At 52.3% G+C, this 20,625-nt stretch overlaps 9 protein-coding genes across 9 annotated transcripts; 4 read left to right on the forward strand and 5 right to left on the reverse strand.

The window, feature by feature from the left end:
- Window positions 1-494: 494 nt before the first annotated feature.
- Window positions 495-2,374, reverse strand: TAF12 (Transcription initiation factor TFIID subunit 12; the record flags this gene model as incomplete). The annotated part of the gene is made up of 2 exons (XM_049250946.1): window positions 495-749; window positions 809-2,374. The coding sequence occupies 2 exons, from the start codon at window positions 2,372-2,374 to the stop codon at window positions 495-497; spliced, it is 1,821 nt and encodes a 606-aa protein (XP_049109796.1).
- A 750-nt stretch (window positions 2,375-3,124) lies between these two features.
- On the reverse strand, window positions 3,125-3,986 carry LOZ57_001865 (uncharacterized protein; the record flags this gene model as incomplete). Its single annotated transcript, XM_049250947.1, has 3 exons — window positions 3,125-3,428; window positions 3,498-3,860; window positions 3,922-3,986. The coding sequence occupies 3 exons, from the start codon at window positions 3,984-3,986 to the stop codon at window positions 3,125-3,127; spliced, it is 732 nt and encodes a 243-aa protein (XP_049109797.1).
- Window positions 3,987-4,646: 660 nt separating this feature from the next.
- Window positions 4,647-6,570, forward strand: RPN3 (26S proteasome non-ATPase regulatory subunit; the record flags this gene model as incomplete). Its single annotated transcript, XM_049250948.1, has 3 exons — window positions 4,647-4,995; window positions 5,055-6,367; window positions 6,427-6,570. 3 exons carry the CDS (start codon window positions 4,647-4,649, stop codon window positions 6,568-6,570), a joined length of 1,806 nt encoding a protein of 601 aa, XP_049109798.1.
- A 686-nt stretch (window positions 6,571-7,256) lies between these two features.
- Window positions 7,257-8,751, forward strand: COQ1 (coq1 putative hexaprenyl diphosphate synthase; the record flags this gene model as incomplete). Its single annotated transcript, XM_049250949.1, has 2 exons — window positions 7,257-8,507; window positions 8,590-8,751. 2 exons carry the CDS (start codon window positions 7,257-7,259, stop codon window positions 8,749-8,751), a joined length of 1,413 nt encoding a protein of 470 aa, XP_049109799.1.
- A 743-nt stretch (window positions 8,752-9,494) lies between these two features.
- On the reverse strand, window positions 9,495-10,193 carry AVO2 (Target of rapamycin complex 2 subunit avo2; the record flags this gene model as incomplete). The annotated part of the gene is made up of 1 exon (XM_049250950.1): window positions 9,495-10,193. The coding sequence occupies one exon, from the start codon at window positions 10,191-10,193 to the stop codon at window positions 9,495-9,497; it is 699 nt and encodes a 232-aa protein (XP_049109800.1).
- Window positions 10,194-11,000: 807 nt separating this feature from the next.
- LOZ57_001869 (uncharacterized protein) lies at window positions 11,001-11,843 on the forward strand (the record flags this gene model as incomplete). Its single annotated transcript, XM_049250951.1, has 1 exon — window positions 11,001-11,843. The coding sequence occupies one exon, from the start codon at window positions 11,001-11,003 to the stop codon at window positions 11,841-11,843; it is 843 nt and encodes a 280-aa protein (XP_049109801.1).
- Window positions 11,844-12,396: 553 nt separating this feature from the next.
- RHO3 (Rho GTPase) lies at window positions 12,397-13,474 on the reverse strand (the record flags this gene model as incomplete). Its single annotated transcript, XM_049250952.1, has 8 exons — window positions 12,397-12,512; window positions 12,565-12,787; window positions 12,852-12,973; window positions 13,024-13,038; window positions 13,104-13,120; window positions 13,194-13,211; window positions 13,277-13,327; window positions 13,416-13,474. The coding sequence occupies 8 exons, from the start codon at window positions 13,472-13,474 to the stop codon at window positions 12,397-12,399; spliced, it is 621 nt and encodes a 206-aa protein (XP_049109802.1).
- Window positions 13,475-14,574: 1,100 nt separating this feature from the next.
- On the reverse strand, window positions 14,575-15,738 carry CWC25 (RNA-splicing factor; the record flags this gene model as incomplete). Its single annotated transcript, XM_049250953.1, has 1 exon — window positions 14,575-15,738. One exon carries the CDS (start codon window positions 15,736-15,738, stop codon window positions 14,575-14,577), a length of 1,164 nt encoding a protein of 387 aa, XP_049109803.1.
- A 297-nt stretch (window positions 15,739-16,035) lies between these two features.
- Window positions 16,036-17,702, forward strand: LOZ57_001872 (uncharacterized protein; the record flags this gene model as incomplete). Its single annotated transcript, XM_049250954.1, has 4 exons — window positions 16,036-16,076; window positions 16,129-16,287; window positions 16,339-16,399; window positions 16,458-17,702. The coding sequence occupies 4 exons, from the start codon at window positions 16,036-16,038 to the stop codon at window positions 17,700-17,702; spliced, it is 1,506 nt and encodes a 501-aa protein (XP_049109804.1).
- Window positions 17,703-20,625: the final 2,923 nt, after the last annotated feature.

Consider the following 20,625-nt stretch of genomic DNA (forward strand, 5'->3'; position numbering starts at 1 on the left):
CTTTTTCCCCCCCCCCCCCCCCCCCCCCAGGTACGGAGCACCCCATACCTAACCTGTTATGGGCCTATGTCGGGCTACGGAGCGCTCCGCGCAGCGTCCACGCATTTGATACATTAGCCCTCCCGCCGGCACTTCTGCACCGCGAAGGATTCACGACGCCACGGGCGAAAAAACCTTTGATTGCTACCTAAAGTCCATTGTTTTATTCTGCTAGTGACATTTCCCTGATTTCAAAAGAACAAGCCGAGTTTCCCGAGTACGCAGCCCCATAGACACATTCCTCCGACACCGATGTTTCCGAAATCACGTAGTAAAATGTCGCCAAACGAACCAAGACCGCGCCGACCAGAGCCATCCTTTTTCGAAACCCAATGATACTGTACAGACTCCATGTCCTTCCCTGTAAAAATCTCGTGAGCGTGGCGTGACAGCAAACCCAGAAAGGGTCGACAGAGAGGCAAAAGAACCAGGTCCGGAAACAAATCGTAAAATGCCTAGTCGGTGCGGCCTTGAGTGACCTTAGCGGCTTGAACGGCAGACATCTTCTGGATCCATCCCTGAGTAGGATGCGGCTTCTTAACGGTGCGAAGGTCATCAGCGGTGAACCCCGGGATGCGCATATTGTAATTACGTTCGAGAACCAGTTGGATATCGCGAATGTCAAGAGTGGCAGAGGGGCGTAGTTTCGCAAGACGGCATGCGGCAGTAATAACGTCATCGACAAAATCATCCGCCATTTGAAGGATGAACTATCAATCGGCAGGTTAATTGTAAGGCCATCCAACTTACGCTAAGAGACAAAACTTACGTCTTCGGCATCAGGAGTCAACCCTTCTCCCTCCCCAGCTCCAGTGACCTGCTTCACCAGGACATCCAGCATTTTCTTGCTCAACACGTGTTGTCCTTCTCCTTCAAGAACAAATCCTGGGTGTTTCTGAATAGCCGGCTGGCCCATAACTCCAGAAGCTCCGTGGCTGGGGCCACTGGTGAGAGTTGGACGGGCTGGGCCCATGCTGACGGGCTCAGGAGTAGAGACATTCAGGGTCTTGGGAATAGACATGGTAATGTTGCGCGTATCGGAGCGGCTATTCATGTAGTTCGCCGGGTGCGCGTGCGAAGCAGCTGGAAGGGAAGGTGTAGATGGCTGGTTCATGGTGTTCGAATAGCTCTGGGCTGCCTGTGCAAAAGCAGCTTGCTGTGACAATGGTCGCGGGGGAGCTTGAGCGCTTGGTGTCTGAATAGAAACGGGACTTTCCTGCGTTGTTTGTTGACTAAAGGCATTCAGCGGCGCAGATTGGGCGGCGGTTACCGGTTGCTGGGTAGTCGCCAAAGTGACAACGCCGGCAGTCGCAGCGGCGGTCTGGGTTGGGGTCGGGGCAGAAGTTGTCTGGCCTGCTCGAGCTGCAACTACGGCGGACGTAATGGTATGCGGAGCAGGCGCCGATGTAGCTGGCGGTGCGATGCGGCCATCGGCAGACACTTGGGTCGGGGCAGTAGTACCCTGAGCACCCTGACGAGCTCCGGCAAGTTGCTGAGTCTGGGCTCGGAATTTCTCCTGTTGCTCCTTGAATTTCCCCAAAAATTCACTTCCTTCACGAAGCAGCTTGTCCGCAGCAGTCTGGCGATTCTTGAAATCCTGGATCTCCTCCTGAGACAGGTTCCCAGTAGCTTGGCGTTGCGTATATTGTTGACGCAGTTCGTTAAGCTTCACCTTCCCAAGCTCCTGCTTCTGTAGTGCTAGGCCGTATCGCAACCTTGCCTCTTGCATCCAGCCATCGGATTGTTCCTTTGCGATCGTAGGCGGGAGGATGAAAGTGAGCGTGTCAACTTTGGCGCGAATCTGAGGGAGGAGCTGCTGGAAGGTCTGCGGGACACCCATCTGGGGCCGTGTTGGTGCTGCTGGATTAGTAACAGCCGGTGCTGCGGCGGTTCTGTTGATCTGGGCCGGCTGTCGGGGAGCCTGTTGCGCTGGTTGGGGAGGAGCTGGCTGTTGGGGCTGAGGCTGGGGCTGCTGCTGCTGCTGTCGCTGTTGCTGCTGCTGCTGGATCTGCTGGGCCTGGGCCTGGATGTGCTGAGCCTGCTGCTGCTGTTGCTGAGCAAGCTGCTGCTGGCGCGTTGCCTGGAACGACCTCATGCCTCTGAGAAGATGCTGAGAGATCTGGGTTAATTTGGTCTGGGCGTTGTTGTATTCGTTTGAGCCTGGAGGATGTGAGTTCAAGATCTCCCACAGCCCCCGCACCATCACAGTATGGCTCTGTTTCTGTGCGTCATTGAGATGCGGCAGCTTCTGAACCTGTTCTGTGCGCACCAGCGCCGAGTTCTGCGGCATTGGGGGGGCGACAGGCTGGCCGCCGAGCCCAAGCTGGTTCTCCATAGTGACAGCAGTGCGTTCGCGCGGCGATAGGGCTTGGGGCTGCAGGGGCAAACAGCATCAGAGTGCAAACCAGGGGTGGGAGAGAAGAGCACAAAGCACGCCGGAGAACTGAGGCTGTGAGGGGTGGTTTCTGGCAGAGGTCGGCGCCATCCTGACTGCTGAACCTTCCGATGAGATTGGAGTGGCGGGCTTGGCGGAATGAGCGTTTGCCATCGAGAATACTTAAGAATAAGCTCGTCGCTCGCAGAAGAGGACTGGCGGAAGAGCTGCCTATTTACAAGCCACCCGCGGGCGGCTGCTGCTGCTATGGGCTACCTGGTCCTACGGAGCTGCTGTGGCCCAAAAGCACAGACTATGTACAATGTCAAAGGCGCCTTGCAAGTCACAATCAATCCCACCCCTAAAATTGAATCCATCCAAATCCATCTATTCAGCTAATGTTAGAGGGGCTGCTGTCCGGCTCAATTTTGCGAATATTGGTGTGCTGCTATTCTTTCCTCTGGTTTTGTTCCAAGACATACATACTATATGCACTTCGGTTGCACGGAGCCGGTGCCTGAGGAGTAGCGTGTAGTACGCAGGTGGATCTGCTGTGAGCACCATTTTGGGTACTCCGTAGACGTTCTGACTTATCGGAGACCGCAGGCAGTGCTGGGTATTCGACCTTGTTGGCCAACTCTGCGATCAATATGATCAATAGAGCCAATCGTCGAGCTTGCTGGAAGTACGATCAATTCTCGTGACAGTCTTCTACTTTAAAAGACCCTCCAGGTCTTTTTCCATTCCGTTGACGCGGCGTTCAAGGACTCGCTTTCGGTTCTCTAGTTCTGCGATCTCATCAAGCTCGCGCTGTATGTCTTCATCTGTTACGTCAACGGTGCTGGGTTGGGCGTGCTGTGTAGCTTCGTCACTCTCGTACGCATCCAAATGGTTCATGCGTTCAAGTTGTTCTGCTTGATCGGAAACGCGCTCCTCAAGGCCCGATAATGAGGTGGAGATGTCTTGATAACGCTGTCTCAGGGAGTGAATTTTGTCTTTCGCACCCACAACCGGGCTGCACAATCCAGGCAATTAGTTTTCTGTATACTCGTTTCAAGGCCAGAGAGAGGGAGAGGCCGCATACTAAACGTTGCAGAGCATTTCAGCGCCTTGTAACAAAATCTCGAGGTTGATCTCCTTTCGGCTTGACTGGTTAGGAGGCACACGAGCGATCTGTCGAATAGCTTCCATCATATCTCCGCCCAACACCTGCGCAACAGCCGATTGGTTTCGGCGGTCCTTCACTGAATATATACGACTGATCATAGTCTCCTTTTCCGCCTCAGCAGCGAACATTGTGCCTCGTCGCGTGGCGCGTCGGTGGGAGCTCTTCGAGGCGGGATCGGTAGAGAAGAGGGCGCGCTCGTGGGCTTCCGTATCCCGAATAAGGGCTGTAATATCATGCGAGCCGAGCAGAGCGTTGACGAACAGCTTAGGGGGAGGGAACCTGGGTCGTCCTGCAATCAGCTGTGGTGCCCAAGTCTGGGGGGTGATGATCAATCCCTTACGGCAATTCTGCGATGGCAGTGGCAGAGAGCGAGATCTGCTCGAGATGGCTGTGTAGGAGCGCCATGATCTAAGCCAGAGATAGAGAGAGAGAGAGAGAGAGAGAGAGAGAGAGAGAGAGTACAGAGCGGCCAGATACGCCTACGGGGGGTACAGCGTCCAGGCCGAGCTCGCAGGCGGGTGGTTGATGCTGTCACACGCGAGACGCCGCAGCTGGCCAGCGACGACGACGAACAACCACGACGAGACAGCGCCAAGACGCGCTGGAAGACGGCCGACGACAGCGCACGGCGCCGGACGCACGCGCTGGGCTCTGCTGCTGGCCGTCCGCTGCGGGCTTCGGTGCTGAAGGGCGGGCCAGGCCAGGCGCTGCGAGCGCGCCAGCTCGTGTGTGGCCGCTCGCTCGCCCAGGGCGGTCGCTGGCGGCTGGCTGGCACCACTCGTCCGTCGCCTGCTGAGTAAAACGCGCCATCAAGACTTACTTGCCTCATCCCGTCACCTCCCCCAACTTGCCTTCAGCAACTCTGCCGTGCCCGCCAGCCGCCGCCCCGGCCATCTCGCTTCTTTGACCATCCCCAGCTGCTGCTGCTTGCTGCTCGCCGTGCTCGTGCTTGTCCAGCTCCCCTGTTTCCAACGCCTTCCACGCCCTTCGCTCGCCCTTCGCCCTTCGCCCTAGCTGCTTTGACATTCCGGTCGCCTGCCGGCACCTGCCAGAGCTAGCTCCACGATGCCGACCGACAAGCGAACGCTCCGCTCCAACGGCGAGAAGGCTCGCTCCAATTCGCAACCCTCCAACAAAGATAAGCCGGCCCCTGCCGCCCGCTCTACCCGAAGTAAGGCCTCTCACAAACCCAAAGCTGCAATGCCAGACGACACGAATGGCACGGAGCCTCTTGAAAATGGCATCCACGGGTCTGAGGACGTGGAGATGGGTGGAGATGGTGCAAATGCAAATGGTGATGAAGAGATGACTGTAGTGTTGCCTGCTTCGAAGACACCCCAGTTTTCAGCAGAGCTTGATCAAGATATGGCGCAGCTTGGAGAAGGCAATGATCCAAAATCAAAGGCATTATCTGGTAAGCCTCTTTCTTCTCCTCGACGCTGTTCGGCCTGCTCACCTGGTGACAATCTACAGATATCAAAAACAATTTTGTCCTCTTAGACCGTGCTGTCACCCACTTTGACCCGCGGTTTACGCTACGGGTCCTTCGATCAATTTCGTCCTTGCGAAAACAATTATCCATAAGTCTTCTCTGTCAACTAATTATTGAGACATATCATCGCTCCGACTCAAGAGCATTGTTCTTGTTAAAGGCGTTGGGCAAAGAAGATGCCTTTTTGAAAAACGACACTGATCCCGACATTTCGATGGATATTGATAGTGTATCGAAGAATTCTAAATCTGACACGCCAAAAGAAGTTATACCGGAAATAGACATTTATCTTTCGATTCTGGTTCAGATCTTTTTCTACGACAACAAAGCAACCCGCCGGGGGGCCGAATTTTCAAGTGCCCTTGTGGAAAAGCTTCAAACTTTGAACCGTCGTACCCTTGATGCTCTGGCAGCCCGAGTCTACTTCTACTACTCTCTCTTCTTTGAACAACTGGCCCCAGCACCCCCATCTCCTGGTGCTGCTGTTGTTTCAATTAGGCAACCGTTGCTGACAGCTTTACGGACGGCAGTGCTTCGAAAAGATGAAGATGTACAGGCAACTGTTATAAATCTTCTCCTTCGAAATTATCTTTCCACCTCTCACATTTCCCAGGCAAGCTTGTTTGTATCTCACACAGAATTCCCGCAGAGCGCTTCCAACAGCCAGATTGCTCGATATCTCTATTATCTGGGCCGGATTCGAGCAGTTCAACTGCGCTATACTGAAGCGCACCAGCATCTAATTAGCGCAACTCGCAAGTCGCCTTCATCCAATTGTGCCGCTGGCTTCTACCAGGCATCTAATAAACTTCTCGTTGTTGTGGAGCTGCTGATGGGTGACATCCCCGACCGAGCCATTTTCCGTCAACCTGCTCTTGAGCGTGCCATGTCCCCATACCTCCTCCTCGTTCAAGCAGTCCACGTTGGTGATTTGGATGGGTTCCTCAAGGTGGTTCATGCTCACGGCGCTACTTTCCGGGAAGACGGGACATACACTCTGGTTCTTCGACTGCGCCAAAATGTGATCAAAACCGGTATTAGAATGATGTCGCTCTCTTATTCGCGTATCTCATTGCGAGATATCTGCCTTCGCTTGGGACTTGACAGCGAGGAATCCGCAGAGTACATCGTTGCAAAAGCTATCCGCGATGGAGTCATCGAGGCAACCATCGACCATGAACGCGGATACATGAAAAGTAAGGAAATTGGTGATGTATATGCCACCAAAGAGCCTGGCGAAGTGTTCCATGAGCGCATCCAGGCATGCTTAAACCTCCATGATGAGAGCGTTAAGGTATGTTGTACTATTATGCACCACTGATGCAGGTTCCGTTCTAATTTTGACTTGGTTAGGCTATGAGATTCCCCATGAACCAGCATCGGTTGGAGCTTAAGAATGCCCAGGAAGCCCGAGAAAGAGAACGTGAGCTCGCCAAGGAGATTGCAGATGGGGACGTGGACGATGACGATGCAGGCGGCGAGTTTGACGGAATCTAGTTGGAGCTCAGTGAAGCGCTTCGCGCGCCCTCATCGTTTCCACCTGGCGTTGTTCGCGGGTTGCATCTTCGCCGTGTTTGGGCATATCTGTGCCTTTCCCTTTCGCCCCCTGTCTTATCTTTCCATATTACCTACATCTCCCGACCGGTAGGGGTCTTTCTTTACCGGCAGCTCGTGTTATATTCAGGTCATGTTCGCATTCCACGCAGGAGCAAGAGGGCTCAGGGATATATGTACAGTCACTCTGATCGAGCCAATTTCTGGTCTCTGCCCTTGTTCTGTAATTTCTCTCGCTCCCATCCGCTAGACATAATTCCGGCCGTTTGGCCTCGCAATCGAATTCCGAATCCTTGATTCCAGGGCCCCATGATGGCGCTCACGTATGTATGTACAGTATGTAGTCTTATGTATGCACCATATTGCCCAAAAATCCACTTGTTTTGACTGCCGGTGGGTGGGCGGGCGAGTCTGGATCGCGGCGCTCGGCCAACCAGCTCCCGCGCTTTGCAACCTTGGATTCATCCCGAGAAAAAAGTTACTTCTCCCGTCAGCAACACAACCGCACCCACGCCCGCCCGCCCACCACCGTCGCTGCTCGCCATCTCGCAGGCGGAGTGCTCGCTGGGATTCCGCTGGCTACTGTCCTATGCTACTTTTGCCGCCATTGAGCCGACCTTGCCACCGCGATGAGAGCTCGACCAGGCCTTCGAGCCTGGAGCGGCCTCTTTCGATCGTCCCCATATTCGCCATTGACGCCGTCGATATGCTCACAATGCCTCGGGCACGCTCGTCCAGCTATCTCTCTCACAACCCGCAGCTATCACCCGTCGCGCCGAAAAAACCAGCAGTCCGTCCTGTCCGCAGCAGTCTCCACCGCACAAAACATTTTATCCAAAACCCTGCCGACAACACCTCCTCCGGCAACGGGCATACGAGCCGGAAATGGCCCCGAAATGTCCGTTGATCCGCTGCGTATGGTGGCCAAGGAGCTCAAATTCCTCAAGAAGAATATTCGCCAATTGCTTGGGTCGGGGCATCCGCTGCTTGACCGAGCCGCCAAATACTATGCGCGCAGCGAGGGCAAACAGGTCCGTCCGCTGCTGGTGCTGCTGATGTCCCAGGCTACGGCACTGACACCCCGGTGTGGACAAGAGGAACGTATTTTGAGCACGGCCGGAATCAATGCATCCATCAGCTCGCCGGCTATTCTCGCCGATACAAACCCAGACTATAGCCCTCTAACAGCACCCTCGGTGATGGGAAGTGAAACCGCATATAAATTTGCCGAAGGAGACGAGACTATCCTGCCGTCGCAGAGAAGGCTGGCCGAGATCACGGAATTGATCCATACTGCGTCGCTGTTGCACGACGATGTGATCGACAATGCAGTCACGCGCCGGTCCGGTGCATCTGCAAACCTCGAGTTTGGAAACAAGATGGCCGTGCTGGCTGGCGATTTTCTCCTTGGGCGGGCTTCCGTCGCGCTGGCCAGGCTGAGAGATCCCGAGGTGACGGAGCTTCTGGCCACTGTGATCGCCAATCTCGTGGAAGGCGAATTCATGCAGTTGAAGAACACGGCGCAGGACGAGCGAAACCCACTGTGGTCTGAAGACATCATCACGTATTACTTGCAGAAGACATATCTTAAATCTGCCAGCTTGATTAGTAAATCATGCCGTGCCGCTGCGCTCTTGGGGCAAAGTGCACCTGAGATCGTTGAAGCAGCCTATACATACGGCAGACACTTGGGCCTGGCATTCCAGCTGGTTGACGATATGCTAGACTACACAATTAGCGGCGAAGAGCTGGGCAAACCTGCCGGCGCCGATCTGGAACTGGGCCTTGCCACTGCTCCATTATTGTTCGCCTGGAGATCACATCCGGAACTTGGAGCACTGGTAGGCAGGAAATTCTCCCGGGAGGGAGACGTTCAACTGGTAGGTTTAGCAATCCTCTTTTCTCAAGGCCTGCAACCCTAACCTAAATACATGAATAAAACTAACTGTCCCCCAATATCAGGCTCGCCAAATCGTTTCTCAATCCGATGGCTTGGATCAGACTCGTGCGTTAGCCCAGCAGTACGCTAACCAGGCGGTTGAAGCCATTAGTATTTTCCCAGACAGCGAAGCCAAGCGCGGCTTGGTCGATATGTGCGAGAAGGTCATGACTAGAAGAAAGTAGGGAGCTGCATTTACTTCATATCTATCGGAGTCATTCGCATAGTTTTCTCTCGGCGGATACATGTGTTATACGGCGTTGATCAGTGAACCTCCAGACCATGCAAGGCACTTTAACATACGATATTTATATCCTCTGTTACTGAGGTCTTCAGCCCAGTTTGTAAGAATAAAACGGAATCATTACGGAAAAATCCCCACGAGTGAAGAGAAGGTCTCATTGTCCAGGTCTTTGTTATATCTACTGAGCGAATACCACGCGGGCCTGGTTGCTTTTCAAGTTTTCTTTGTACTTATAGCACCCTCTATTGATTTACTGCATATTCTATACCTTCCTTGCCCCTGACCTTGTGCTGTTTATGCATTTCTGGCCTGTTTCCGGGACCTGTCTGTTCCAGAGCCACTTTGCTGCCATTCCGAATACGGTCCGCATGGTCTGGGAGCAAATATCTAAGTTCGATATTCATAAGCAAATTTGTTCAAAGCGATACTGCAAACACCGTCAAGCGCTAAATTATAGAAAGGAGTGGCACTCAAAATTTCCCTCTAATGGAAGGTCTTCCGTGTCTTAAACTTCAAGCAGATAGAAATAACATCGTTGTAACAAAATAATATCATAAACGCCATAAAATACTGTCACAGTCCGACAACAGAGGGATTGGTTTGTACTACGGTATAGAGTGGTGTAGAATCAAATGTATGGGTCACTGGCCGCGAGAATTACCGTCGTCACATAGAACGGCATATCTAGGCTCGGGAAAACAACGGATCAGGAAGCGGTTTGGAGTCGTTGTCGTAATATTCGCTGATTCCATCCATCTTTGGTGGATTCGCATTGAAAAACGTCGAAGACATATCATCTTCTCGATCACTGTCATCCACTAACCGCAATCCTCCTGAAGCTATGGAGTGGGCTTTTGCACTGCCGGGAGGCAGGTCACCATAGTCGCTATATAGCGTGCCGTTCAGAGAACCAGGAGAATAATTGGATTCGGAAGCAAAGTGAATCGGTTCACTTGGAAGTGTTTTCAGATGCAGATTCATCTTCTGCTGTAAAATTTCAGCAGTCTGTTCCTCATCGATACTGTCTTTTAGTAATTGTCTGTCCGCATCCGAAAGCAGACTTCGACAGTATATCGACGCTTGGCCAGTCAAAGCGTAATCAGCAGGCACACAGCCTGCGTTGTTTTTCACCAGTGTTGATGCACCACATTGCACCAGCAACCGGAAGGTCTTCAGATTTCCCCAGGTACTTGCGTAGTGTAAGGCTGTGTCTCCTGAATCATCAGCTGCATTAAAATCTGCGCCATAATCCAGCAAGATGCCCACGATTTTCGTATCTTCCGCGGACGAGGGGTTGGATGCAGCGCGTGGTCTTTGTTTTGGGGGCACCAGCGACGTGCTTTGGGGAAAGCTACTAGGGTTAGCAGCTCTGGCAGCAAGCATCAGGGGCGTAGCTCCATGTCTATCAGGACGGTTGATCGTCTGGGGGAATGCACTGCAAAGTATATCGACACAATCGGTGTGGCCATGGGCAGCCGCTAGATGGAGGGCAGTGGAGGAGTCGGTATTAAGGCTGATCCCAAGAGCAGAGTTGAAGTCTTTCTGTGAAATATCGGGATTACAAGAGTCGTGTCCGTAGTCGACGAGGAATTTCTAAAGGGACGTTAGTTTATACAGACCGGTAAGATCTTCCCCTCGGTGCGGGGATGGAAAGGGGCCAGTGCGGACGGACAATGATTTCAAAACGGCCGAGGATTGCAGCAAGGTGCAGAGATGTGTTACTCTTGTCGCTGAAGTCCGGGTTTTCCAGGTATGCCGGATTATTCCTGACAATCCGCTTTACCAGAAAGGTGTCGTTAAGGAGAATAGCCCGTCGCAGGCGGATGGGCACGGGGAGGGATACCCTTCACGGTGAAGCATGGACGTTAGCAGATGCCGGTAAAATTGCAAAGGGGATATCAAACTTACATCTCACATAGTTAGAGAAAGAAGCAAAGGCGTGTTTGTGGTGAGTGAGATGTACGGGGGAATGTTGATGTGGATGCGGAGTAGTTGTTGATGGCGCGGAGAATGAAGGTTCTCGCGTTTCGTCATGAGGCAGATCGAACCAGGAATTGGCAAGCTGGCGGTCTCTATATTTACACGGGCTAAAACTCCAATTCCGGCACTATTTTGCCTGGATCTTGCTATGGATATCTGTTTGTAACACTGACTGCCCGACTTGAGGAGCTTCCTCGGCTCTTTCCAGCAATGCGCCTCGCGCATCTTCATATTCCGGAGCTCATACCATTCGCTCACGCTTCTCGCCTCCAGCATACCCTCGTTTCGCGCCTTCTAGCATACAAAAAGGTATCGAATTCCTCCCAATCGACGCCGGCGCCAGATCCCACGATTTTAACATTTACGCCGCATCCGGTGTACACCACTGGCCGACGAGATCTTCCTTCTACCCCAAACGCAGACCATTCCCTCACAGTTCCGCAAACCCTCTCGTTACCGGCTTCTCTCGAACCAATCCGACATATTCTCACTGCTTCTCCGCCGCTAGCAGAGTATCATGCTACGTTACGAGGCGGGCAAACAACGTATCATGGGCCGGGGCAATTAGTTGCATATACGATCCTGGACCTACGGAAACTCCGAATCGGACCTAGGGCACATATCCGACTTCTAGAAGAAAGTGTACTTGAAGTTTTGGCTACATATGGCGTGAAGGGAATGCTCAACGAGGATCCTGGTGTTTGGGTGAAAACTGCCGCGCAAGCGGGAAGCGTGGGTCCGGAGGCTTCATTGAAGAAAATTGCAGCGGTAGGGGTGCACCTACGGCGGTTTGTGAGTAGCTATGGGGTTGGCTTGAATGTTACTGAAGAGCCTATATGGTATCTTCGCCAAATTGTGGCGTGCGGACTGGAGGGCAGAGGCGCGACCAGTATAGAAGGCCAGAATGCCGCAGTGAAGGGAGGATTAGGAGAGGTTGCCGACGGGTTTGTAAAAGCGTTTGTTGGACGAATAAATGAAGGAACAGCGAGTGGTGGCATTGGACCAAAGATAGATGAAGTATATAGAATGGAAGAGAGAGATTTGCTTGATTGAACACCTCTCAAACGACATTTTCAAAGTATGGTGGATCACAGAAGATAGCCGGTAACAAACGGGAGGGTCAAACAGCACATCAGCAGATTATTGCACATACAAAGTACATACGTACATACATATCTTTTGGGCATTTGGATAACGAAGGGGTGGGAATAAGTAAAGAAAGGCATCTTGAAAGAGGGTATTATCCTAACAAGCACATCTTGAGATCGATGTGCACCGTCGAAGAGAAAGAGTCATAAGGGCCGCCGCAAACAAACAATAGTCCGACTTTCGACAAAACAGGGTGGTCAAGAGACACGAATAACGAATAAGTATTTACAGAAGTTGGTGAAATAGGGACGTGCAGAAAAGGGGGGAGTGTAAGAATTGCAAATTAGTAAAAAAGACTTGGGGGAATCTTGCAGCCCAGTATATCAAGCATCTGGGGATCAATGGTAAATAGTAATTGAGTATTTTTTGAAAGGTGAGCGATTCACAGGGTGTAGCGCGCGAGTCCAACGAAGCAGAAGCAAATAACAAAGGGTATTATTGGCAGTAAACATTTGTCTTACTGAATCACACATTTCGCGCCACTGTCTGATTTCGCTGGGCGGACAGTGATTGCGACCCTCGATGCTTCGGTAAAAGCTTCGTTTACGCCGCGGTTCCTCATCGCAGAGCATTCTACCAGCCGTTAGTCGAGGTCTAGAACGAGAAAGCCACAGCGTCCCCATACCTAAGTATCTCAACGCTCCTATACTCTTGGCGACCTCGAGGCCTTGTGAGTATGTGACCAACTGGCGGGGCTCTCCGTTCTCGTCTTCTTCATCCTTCTCTTCGGTTTCTTCGCGAAGGTCACACTTTAGGGCGACAAGAACGATTTTGGCAGCTGGGCAATTCTCGGCGATTTCCGCCAGCCATTTTGACTGCACGTTTTCTAAGGAATTGGGGCTATCGACCTGTCGCAAAGCCAAGAACAATTAGCAAATGCCATCACAAACTAGTTCGTAGCCGGGACCGTACACTAAAGCAAAGCATTATGACTTGGGTATCATCGTATGATAAGGCGCGCAGACGGTCAAACTCCTCCTGTCCCGCAGTGTCCCACAGGGACAATTCCAGCTGGACTCCATCAACGAATATATCTAAGCGCGGTAAGCAGGGGCTTTGGATTGCGGGTCCTCGGGTGGTATACCGTGAACGTAGTTCTCTACGAGAGGTGTGATCCAGTCAGTAAGGCAATGAGCCAGGAGGGATGGGTTGAAGACAACGCACCAAAGACGGTTGGTTCGCTATAGCACAGCACATAGAGCTTGTTAATGCGTTTTCTGGAGGGAGGCGACGCGACAGGGGCAGATATCTTACTAGACAGTAGGGAAGAAGCTACACAGACGTCAGTAACTACCCTGGAGCGATGTATGTCTCACAAGCAGCAGCAGGCGGCTTACCCTCTCGTGAACACGTTCAACAGCGAAGTCTTGCCACACGCGCCATCACCCCTACACGAAGCGTTCGAACGGTCAGCCAGACGCAGCCCTGCCACAGACTCCGTTTCGCAGATACACAAGGGGCCGGGTGGGGACTAACAAAAGCACGAGCTTCCGCCGGACGACCTTTTCACGGCCGCACAAAGCGAACTTCGGCATCGTCGACACAACCCGTTGCGGGGAAGCGGCCGATACGTGCACAACCGGTGGGAACACGCAACAAAAGGGACGGGCGGCGGCGATCGGGCGTGCGGGATTTACACAAACCGTTTCGTTTCAACGCGAAAGTATATTGGTTCTCTGGTCGCCTGGGTGGGCGAAATGTCTCACCACGCTTGGTGCGGAGGATCGACTGAAGAACAGGTGGCAGAGGGAAGATCGCTGAGCGAGGAAAGCCGTTCTGAGCACTGGGCAGGCTGTGCAGCGGGCGCCAGGGACGAGGTGGAGAAGGGAGAAGCGTCGGCGAGGAAGAGGCGGAAGAGAAAGGATGGACGGTTGCGGCGCCGAACGTTGAGGCGATTCACGTCATGGGCGAGATTGGCTCGATGGCAAACACGAACCCCCCGGCAGATGCACACAGGCACGGTGGTCGAGGTCGATATCAACTACTCCGTAACTAGCAGTTAACTACCGCCCGGTGCGAGGAGACGCCCGTTTGAATTTATTCTTCAGCGCCGGCTTCGACTGTCCGCTGGCGCACGCTGCCATGTAACGGAAACATGGATTGGCGAACACCAAGGAAGCCTTGGTGGCGGCTTGTGAACAGGATGGAGCGGTTCTTATTACATATGACTAACCAGCTAGTTAACTTACAGCCGGCTGGGATATACTAATTAGCTACGGTGGCAGAGAACTGCCCGTGCAACTCTCTCGAAGGAGTGCATCGATGCTGGGCGTTGGACCCTGCATGCGCTGATATTACCCGTGGTGGTCTATAGCATTCGGACTCCCGAGTGGCACAGGCAGCGGTTCATCGCGATGAGAAGCTTAAGGACGGTATCAGTTTAATTTTATTCTCGCGAGCAGAGTTGCCCAGCATCCGCTACTATTGAACACATGAGAAACGGTGTGCCTGGCAAGCCAACGCCCAGAAGCCCAACTAACTAACTAATTAATAGACTATGCAGGTACCCAAACGCCCATCAAAAACCCCCCTAACGCGCCTTAGAAAAACGGCTCTGCCGCATACTATCCACCCATGAACACCAAACCCGTTGTCCCGGCGTCCTCAAGTGGCCCCTGATTTCAAAATATACACGTTAATACGCTTCCTGCTCCTTCTCGACATTCCGTCTTCCGCGCCGGAGCCTGTCTGCCAGGTCGATATCTCCAGCGCGGCGGTTGAGCGCGTTCACGAACGCTCCTTTTCCACCGTATTTGCTCGCTTTCGCCCGTGCAGCATCGTCTACCTCACGCTCCGCCTTATCGCGTTGCTCTGCGGCTGTCAATCGAGAAGTGCGGTCCCGATCCAGTTCCTCGGCGTTCTGTTGCATGGCAGCTAACCTAGCCGCTCTGTTGTCGTCGTTTGTAGACTTTTGCGGGTTTCTGTCGTAGTTTCTGCGCTGGGCGTCTGGAGAATATCTGGAGTATCGATGGTGGTCATCCCTTGCTTTATAAGGAGATCTTGACCGATTCCGACCCCCATCCCTGTTCCGGTTCCGGTCTCGGTCCCAGTCCCGGTCTCGATCGCGGGGTCGCGGAGAATGAGATCTTCTCTTTCGATATGGAGACGGGGACCGGCGGGGCCTGCGAGAAGGGCTAGCATCTCTTGATCGAGGTCGGGGGGCTCGATGCCGATCGCTCCCGCGATCTTCGTCATGTCTTCTTGACCTTCGCGATGAATGACGACCCTCGTCGTCCCGTCGATGGTGCCTTCGGTGTTTTCTATCCTTGTCCGAACTTTGCCGTTCACCTGTCTCGACTCCTGCAGCCTTTAGTAGTTCTCGCCGGTGTAAGGAGTTATTCATTATAACTTCATATGCCGCCTGTTCTTGTTTTTTAATCGCGAGAAGAGGATCCTCACGCACTTTAGAAGCCGTGTCCCTGAGCGTATTCGCGTTTTGAATAGCCATAAAAGACGAGCTGTCAGAGGACTTCGAGAGCGCTTCTGTCTCGTTGCCTTTGATTAGGCCGTCAATTCTCCGCTTCCCGAGCAGATAGCCTTCCATTTCTTCTGTTGTGCCCGCCTGGCCGGCAGCAGGGCCAGAGTACATCCAATCAACCCGGTTTAATCGCTTGGTCCCGCCCGCAGCTTCCTGTAACTCTTGTAATTCCTGTATCTGCCTCTCCTCTGCCCTCTCCTTCATCATCTGGTCGATGCGCTTGCGCTCCTCGAGCGCTTTCTTCTGTTCGATCCATACTCGCTCTTGGTTTTTGAGAAGAACTGGATTCCAGCTCTTTTTCAGGTTGAGATCACCACCCATCTTGACGTTTTTTCCTTGATGAGAAGGAAGCGCATCTCATTCCTGTCGCCGTGTGGCAACGGGCTGACCAGCCTCATATGCTTATGTAATCTACTAGCGCACAAATCATGTGGCCGGAGCGTACACTAATCACTTTAGGCTTAGCGGCCGAATAACGCCAAGCCCCGCATCATCGCTCTGGAAGCTCCAAAGCATCCAAAAGCAAGAGAGAGATTCCCAACAATCACGCTCTCCAGTCACGGAGAAAGCTCTGGTCCCTAAGATCGTTGGGAAAAATAACTTCAATATTGGTTCAACATGTCTGACGAGGATTTTATGCAGGATTCGGACCAGGAGGAGTGCGTATTGCGCAAATCTATTGTGTGTGCAGCATCTAATACGAGCTAATAGGTACGACTTCGAGTATGAAGACGCGGACGATGATGAATCTACCGATATTGGGATTGAAAATAAATACTACAATGCCAAACAGATAAAAGTGGATAATCCCGATGAAGCTATTGAAGAGTTCCTCGGCGTATCGCTACTAGAACAAGATAAAGGCGATTGGTATGACTTCTCTTATCATTGCAGTTTGAATAATCGCTAACTTTTAACTAGGGGGTTCAAGGGATTAAAACAAGCCATAAAGCTGGAGTTCAAACTAGGGCGATATGCTGATGTTAGTTTCTCGGATGTTACCCTGGAAAGGAATGGCTATACTTACGCATAGTATCCAGGCTGTTGAACATTATTGTGAACTGCTTACATATGTTAAATCCGCTGTTACGAGAAACTATTCGGAAAAATCAATTAATAACATGTTGGACTATATTGAAAAAGGTGCAGAAGATGAAAAGGCATACCACTGCATGGAGAAGTTCTATTCCTTAACATTAAATTCCTTCCAGAGTACCAATAACGAGCGACTTTGGCTGAAGACAAATATCAAGTTGGCAAGGCTATGGTTGGATCGGAAAGAATATGGACAATTAAGCAAGCAGCTTCGTGAACTGCACAAAGCTTGTCAGGATCCCGATGGACTAGACGACCCTGCAAAGGGAACATACTCACTGGAGGTCTATGCTCTGGAAATCCAAATGTATGCAATCACTGGGAACAACAAGAGACTAAAGGCGTTGTATCAAAAGGCCTTAAAAGTCCGATCAGCTGTGCCGCACCCCAAGATCATGGGTATTATTCGCGAATGTGGAGGCAAAATGCACATGAGTGAGGAGAATTGGAAGGAAGCGCAGAGTGACTTTTTCGAATCATTTCGAAATTACGACGAGGCCGGTTCGATTCAGCGAATTCAGGTTCTGAAATATCTCGTTCTCACCACAATGTTAATGAAATCTAACATCAACCCCTTCGACTCTCAAGAAACAAAGCCGTACAAGAATGATCCTCGAATATCCGCCATGACCAGTCTCGTCGACGCTTTCCAGCGAGACGATATTCACGCTTACGAAGCCATTCTTCAAGAAAATCAGGACCTGCTCGCCGACCCCTTCATCGCCGAAAACATCGACGAGGTCAGCCGGACCATGCGCACCAAGGCCGTTCTCAAACTCATCGCCCCTTATTCTCGCTTCTCTCTCGAATTTGTATCCAGACGCCTCAAACTCGCCGTGTCGGAAGTACAGGACATCCTCTCTTACCTTATTCTGGACAAACGACTGCATAACGCTACAATAGACCAAGAGCACGGGATGGTAGTCATTGCGCCTCCGCCAGAATCCGATAGGATGGCTGCGCTTAGTACATGGACGAGTGAACTGGATGCCCTGGGAAAGGCGGTGTTGAGTCAGGCGGATGGGTTCAAAATCGAAGAATTCGGATACATGTCAAGGTCGTTCCCGGGCGGGCCGGGATTTGGACGTAGTGCAGATTTCGCGTCATCGCGGGCTTTGGGCAGACACCCGCAGAGTCGAATGAAGCACAGCGCGAAGGGGAAGCTGGCGGTGGGGAGGACAGCTAGATGATAGCGCCTCCCCCTTTTTTTTACTCCGTTAACGCGCTATGAAATACAGATACATACATACATTTTTTTTCAATCCCTCTTTTGGGGGCCGTAAGGACTTTCTTTCCTAGGTATCACGAGCTTCTGCGTCTCCAGCAGGACGAATTCCAATCACTCCAAAAAGAGTAAGAGTAACCACATTGACAGGATCACAGATTTCACCAGTGTATCCCGTCACGGGGATATCTCGGCCCAACGCAGGCCCAAGCCACTTGTCCCTCATTCTCTTGCTGCGGCTCTCCGCCTTGCGCAGCTTGGATGATCTTTTAGCCAAGGACAGCACAAGGGGTTCACGGAAGTTGCCGCATATCTCAAACGTATGCAGATACATGGCACACAGGCGACACATTTTGACGGATAAATGTTCAGCCAGAGGCGTTCTCTGTACGCCCTTGAAATAACACTTCTGGTTCGGATCGCGATGTCGCTAGGCATGGCAATCAATCTCCTCCCCGTCCACTGCCTGTCCTATAAATGGCCTATGAGAGCTTGCATGAATTAACAGGCTCCAAAAAGGAGAGTGTTGTACACATATTGAGGAAGAAGAGGGGAAGGGAAAAGAAAAGAAAAATACTCAAGGGTCTGGCGGCTGCTTTTGTCATACAACACGCATCCCGTGCGCTATTCATGCCGCAACTGATGAAAGCCAGCGTATCTTAGACGCAAATACAAGACAGGGGCTTGAAGCTCCGATGCCATGTTTTAAGGCAGAGGGATGGTGCAGTGAAGTGGCGGTGTGACTGGTAAGGAAAGATAAAGAAGAATCCTAGGAGGGATATGGAACGAAACCTTTACTGGTTTCACGACTTATGGAATATTTGTAACATCACGCCTTGCCTTGACAGGAAAACGGTGAGAGGTGCATAAGGAAAGACATCAAGCAGGATATTTCGGGAATGTACCCAAACACGGATACATGATTGCCTTGAGTAGGCATTTCAATTCATGCAAATGTTTTCCGCGGAAAAAACCATGATATGCAGTGCCAGACGTGTTTTCCTTACTAGGGAAGCAGATGAGGAGGCGGGATCCCGAGACTTTCAGACCGTATATGCAAGAGGTACCAAACTCGCGGGTTCGATCGTCGTTTGGAGCTGAATACAGAGGCGCGGGGAGACTGACGTAGTATGTAACTACTGTACATACAGATGATACGATACATATTCAAACACATATACACATAAGGCGTAGGAAAGGCAACCGTTCCGCTAACGTTCTCAACACATCCGGCGTCGGGGTCGGATATGCGAGTTAGGAAAATAGAAGGGAGAATGCATCCCTTGTACGCTGTATGCTTGGGCAGTAGGATTTGTCATTCCGATAGAAATAGCTCACCTTGTGTAACTGCACAGGGGTATCCGGGCATTGAGGCCGTCAAAGAAGACCTGGCTCAGTCTGAGGAGCAATCAGATGTAGTTGACCGCAGTCGTATGATTCATTTTGGAGAATCAAGAGCTGGGCTGAGGCTGGGTAACATTTCCAAAATTACTCTGTGGACACCTCATATATGCGACTCATGTACATATCAATAAGTGCCAACGACGTGCGTGCCCGTATAGCATGGGTGATGGCAGATGAAGATCAAAAGGCGTTTTGACCGTTGGATTGCCGAAAAAATTGGACCAAAAGTTGGGTGACTGTACGACATCTTAGATATCGCACCAATCAGGTCTGAGGGAGACTTATCAGGCGGGGAAGAGGCTTGCGGTTTGCAAGCACAACAAAAACGGCAATAGAACGCCCCCTCTTTGTCGGGTATGCACGACAGGCGCATGCACAGATACGACGGCCAGGAGCGGTGAGGAGGGTGATGTGGACAGTCATTCCGTGACCGGGGAACAGCGTCTGCGCTCCGCTGCTTTGTGGGTACAGAATTCACCATCTGCAGCCAGAGAAGCAAACATGGCCAGGTAAACGGACAAAAACCGCACTGCAAGTGAACCTGACACCAGTCAGACGGGATGCAAATAGTGGCGTCCGTTGGCCGGAGGCCATTGGACACCGGCCATGCTGCGCATGTCGTGCGGGCTGCATTGCATGCATGGCCAGCATGAAGGAATGTTCCGCCAAGCTTGGTTCTTGCAAATGCCTAAAAGAAAATACGGGAGATTTCGCTGCATAGCAATTGGCAGTGGTGCCATACGCAGAAGAAACGAAGCCAGGGCGCTGCGGCATCGACGGCAACGCGCATTTGCAGATGATCCGTCTCAGCAGCGTCTGCCGGATAAGGCGCAACAAGGCGACGTCCTGCGAGGCACAGCCTCCGGAAGACGATAGCAAGCGGCGGGCGCTGGCATCCGGGGCCGCGGGAGAATCCAGCATGCGGCGATCAAAGAGCGGAGAGTCTGATGAAACACAGGAATTGCGGGATTAACTGGCGGTCCAAGGGGCAGACAATGCGGTGCACGCCGGGTGTTTCTTCTTCCATGGCACGTCTGACTGGATAGTTATCGTATTCCGGGCAGGCAATATCAGCTGCAGCATCCCACGGCCGCGAAGGCGATGGACGACCTTCCCATGCACGACGGAGCAAGGATTAGGGCAGCGCTTAGTTACTTAGGCGCCCGGACATCATGAGGCGGGCAGCGTGCAGGAAGCACAGCTAAGTTTCGGGCGCCGGCGTCGTTTGGCCTGGCTGCACCGGCGGTGGAGATGCATTGGGGCATCTGCCGGTCAGGGGGCGTAGGCGTGGGCGAGCAGTCGCAGACGGGCCAGTTTCTCTCCGGGCCGCACGATATGACGAATGCTGGCGCTGCATGCGCTCTTCCGGCAGCTGTGAAGACCAGACGGGTATCAGCAGGCGTTGATAACGCCCACCACGCTGTGTGACAGCGATATCACGGCGCCTCGTCGCTGGGGGGGCGCAAACGACGGTCGCAGCGGGC

Source organism: Ophidiomyces ophidiicola, assembly GCF_022830035.1.
Source record: "Ophidiomyces ophidiicola strain CBS 122913 chromosome Unknown scaffold_5, whole genome shotgun sequence".
Classification (NCBI taxonomy): domain Eukaryota; kingdom Fungi; phylum Ascomycota; class Eurotiomycetes; order Onygenales; family Onygenaceae; genus Ophidiomyces; species Ophidiomyces ophidiicola.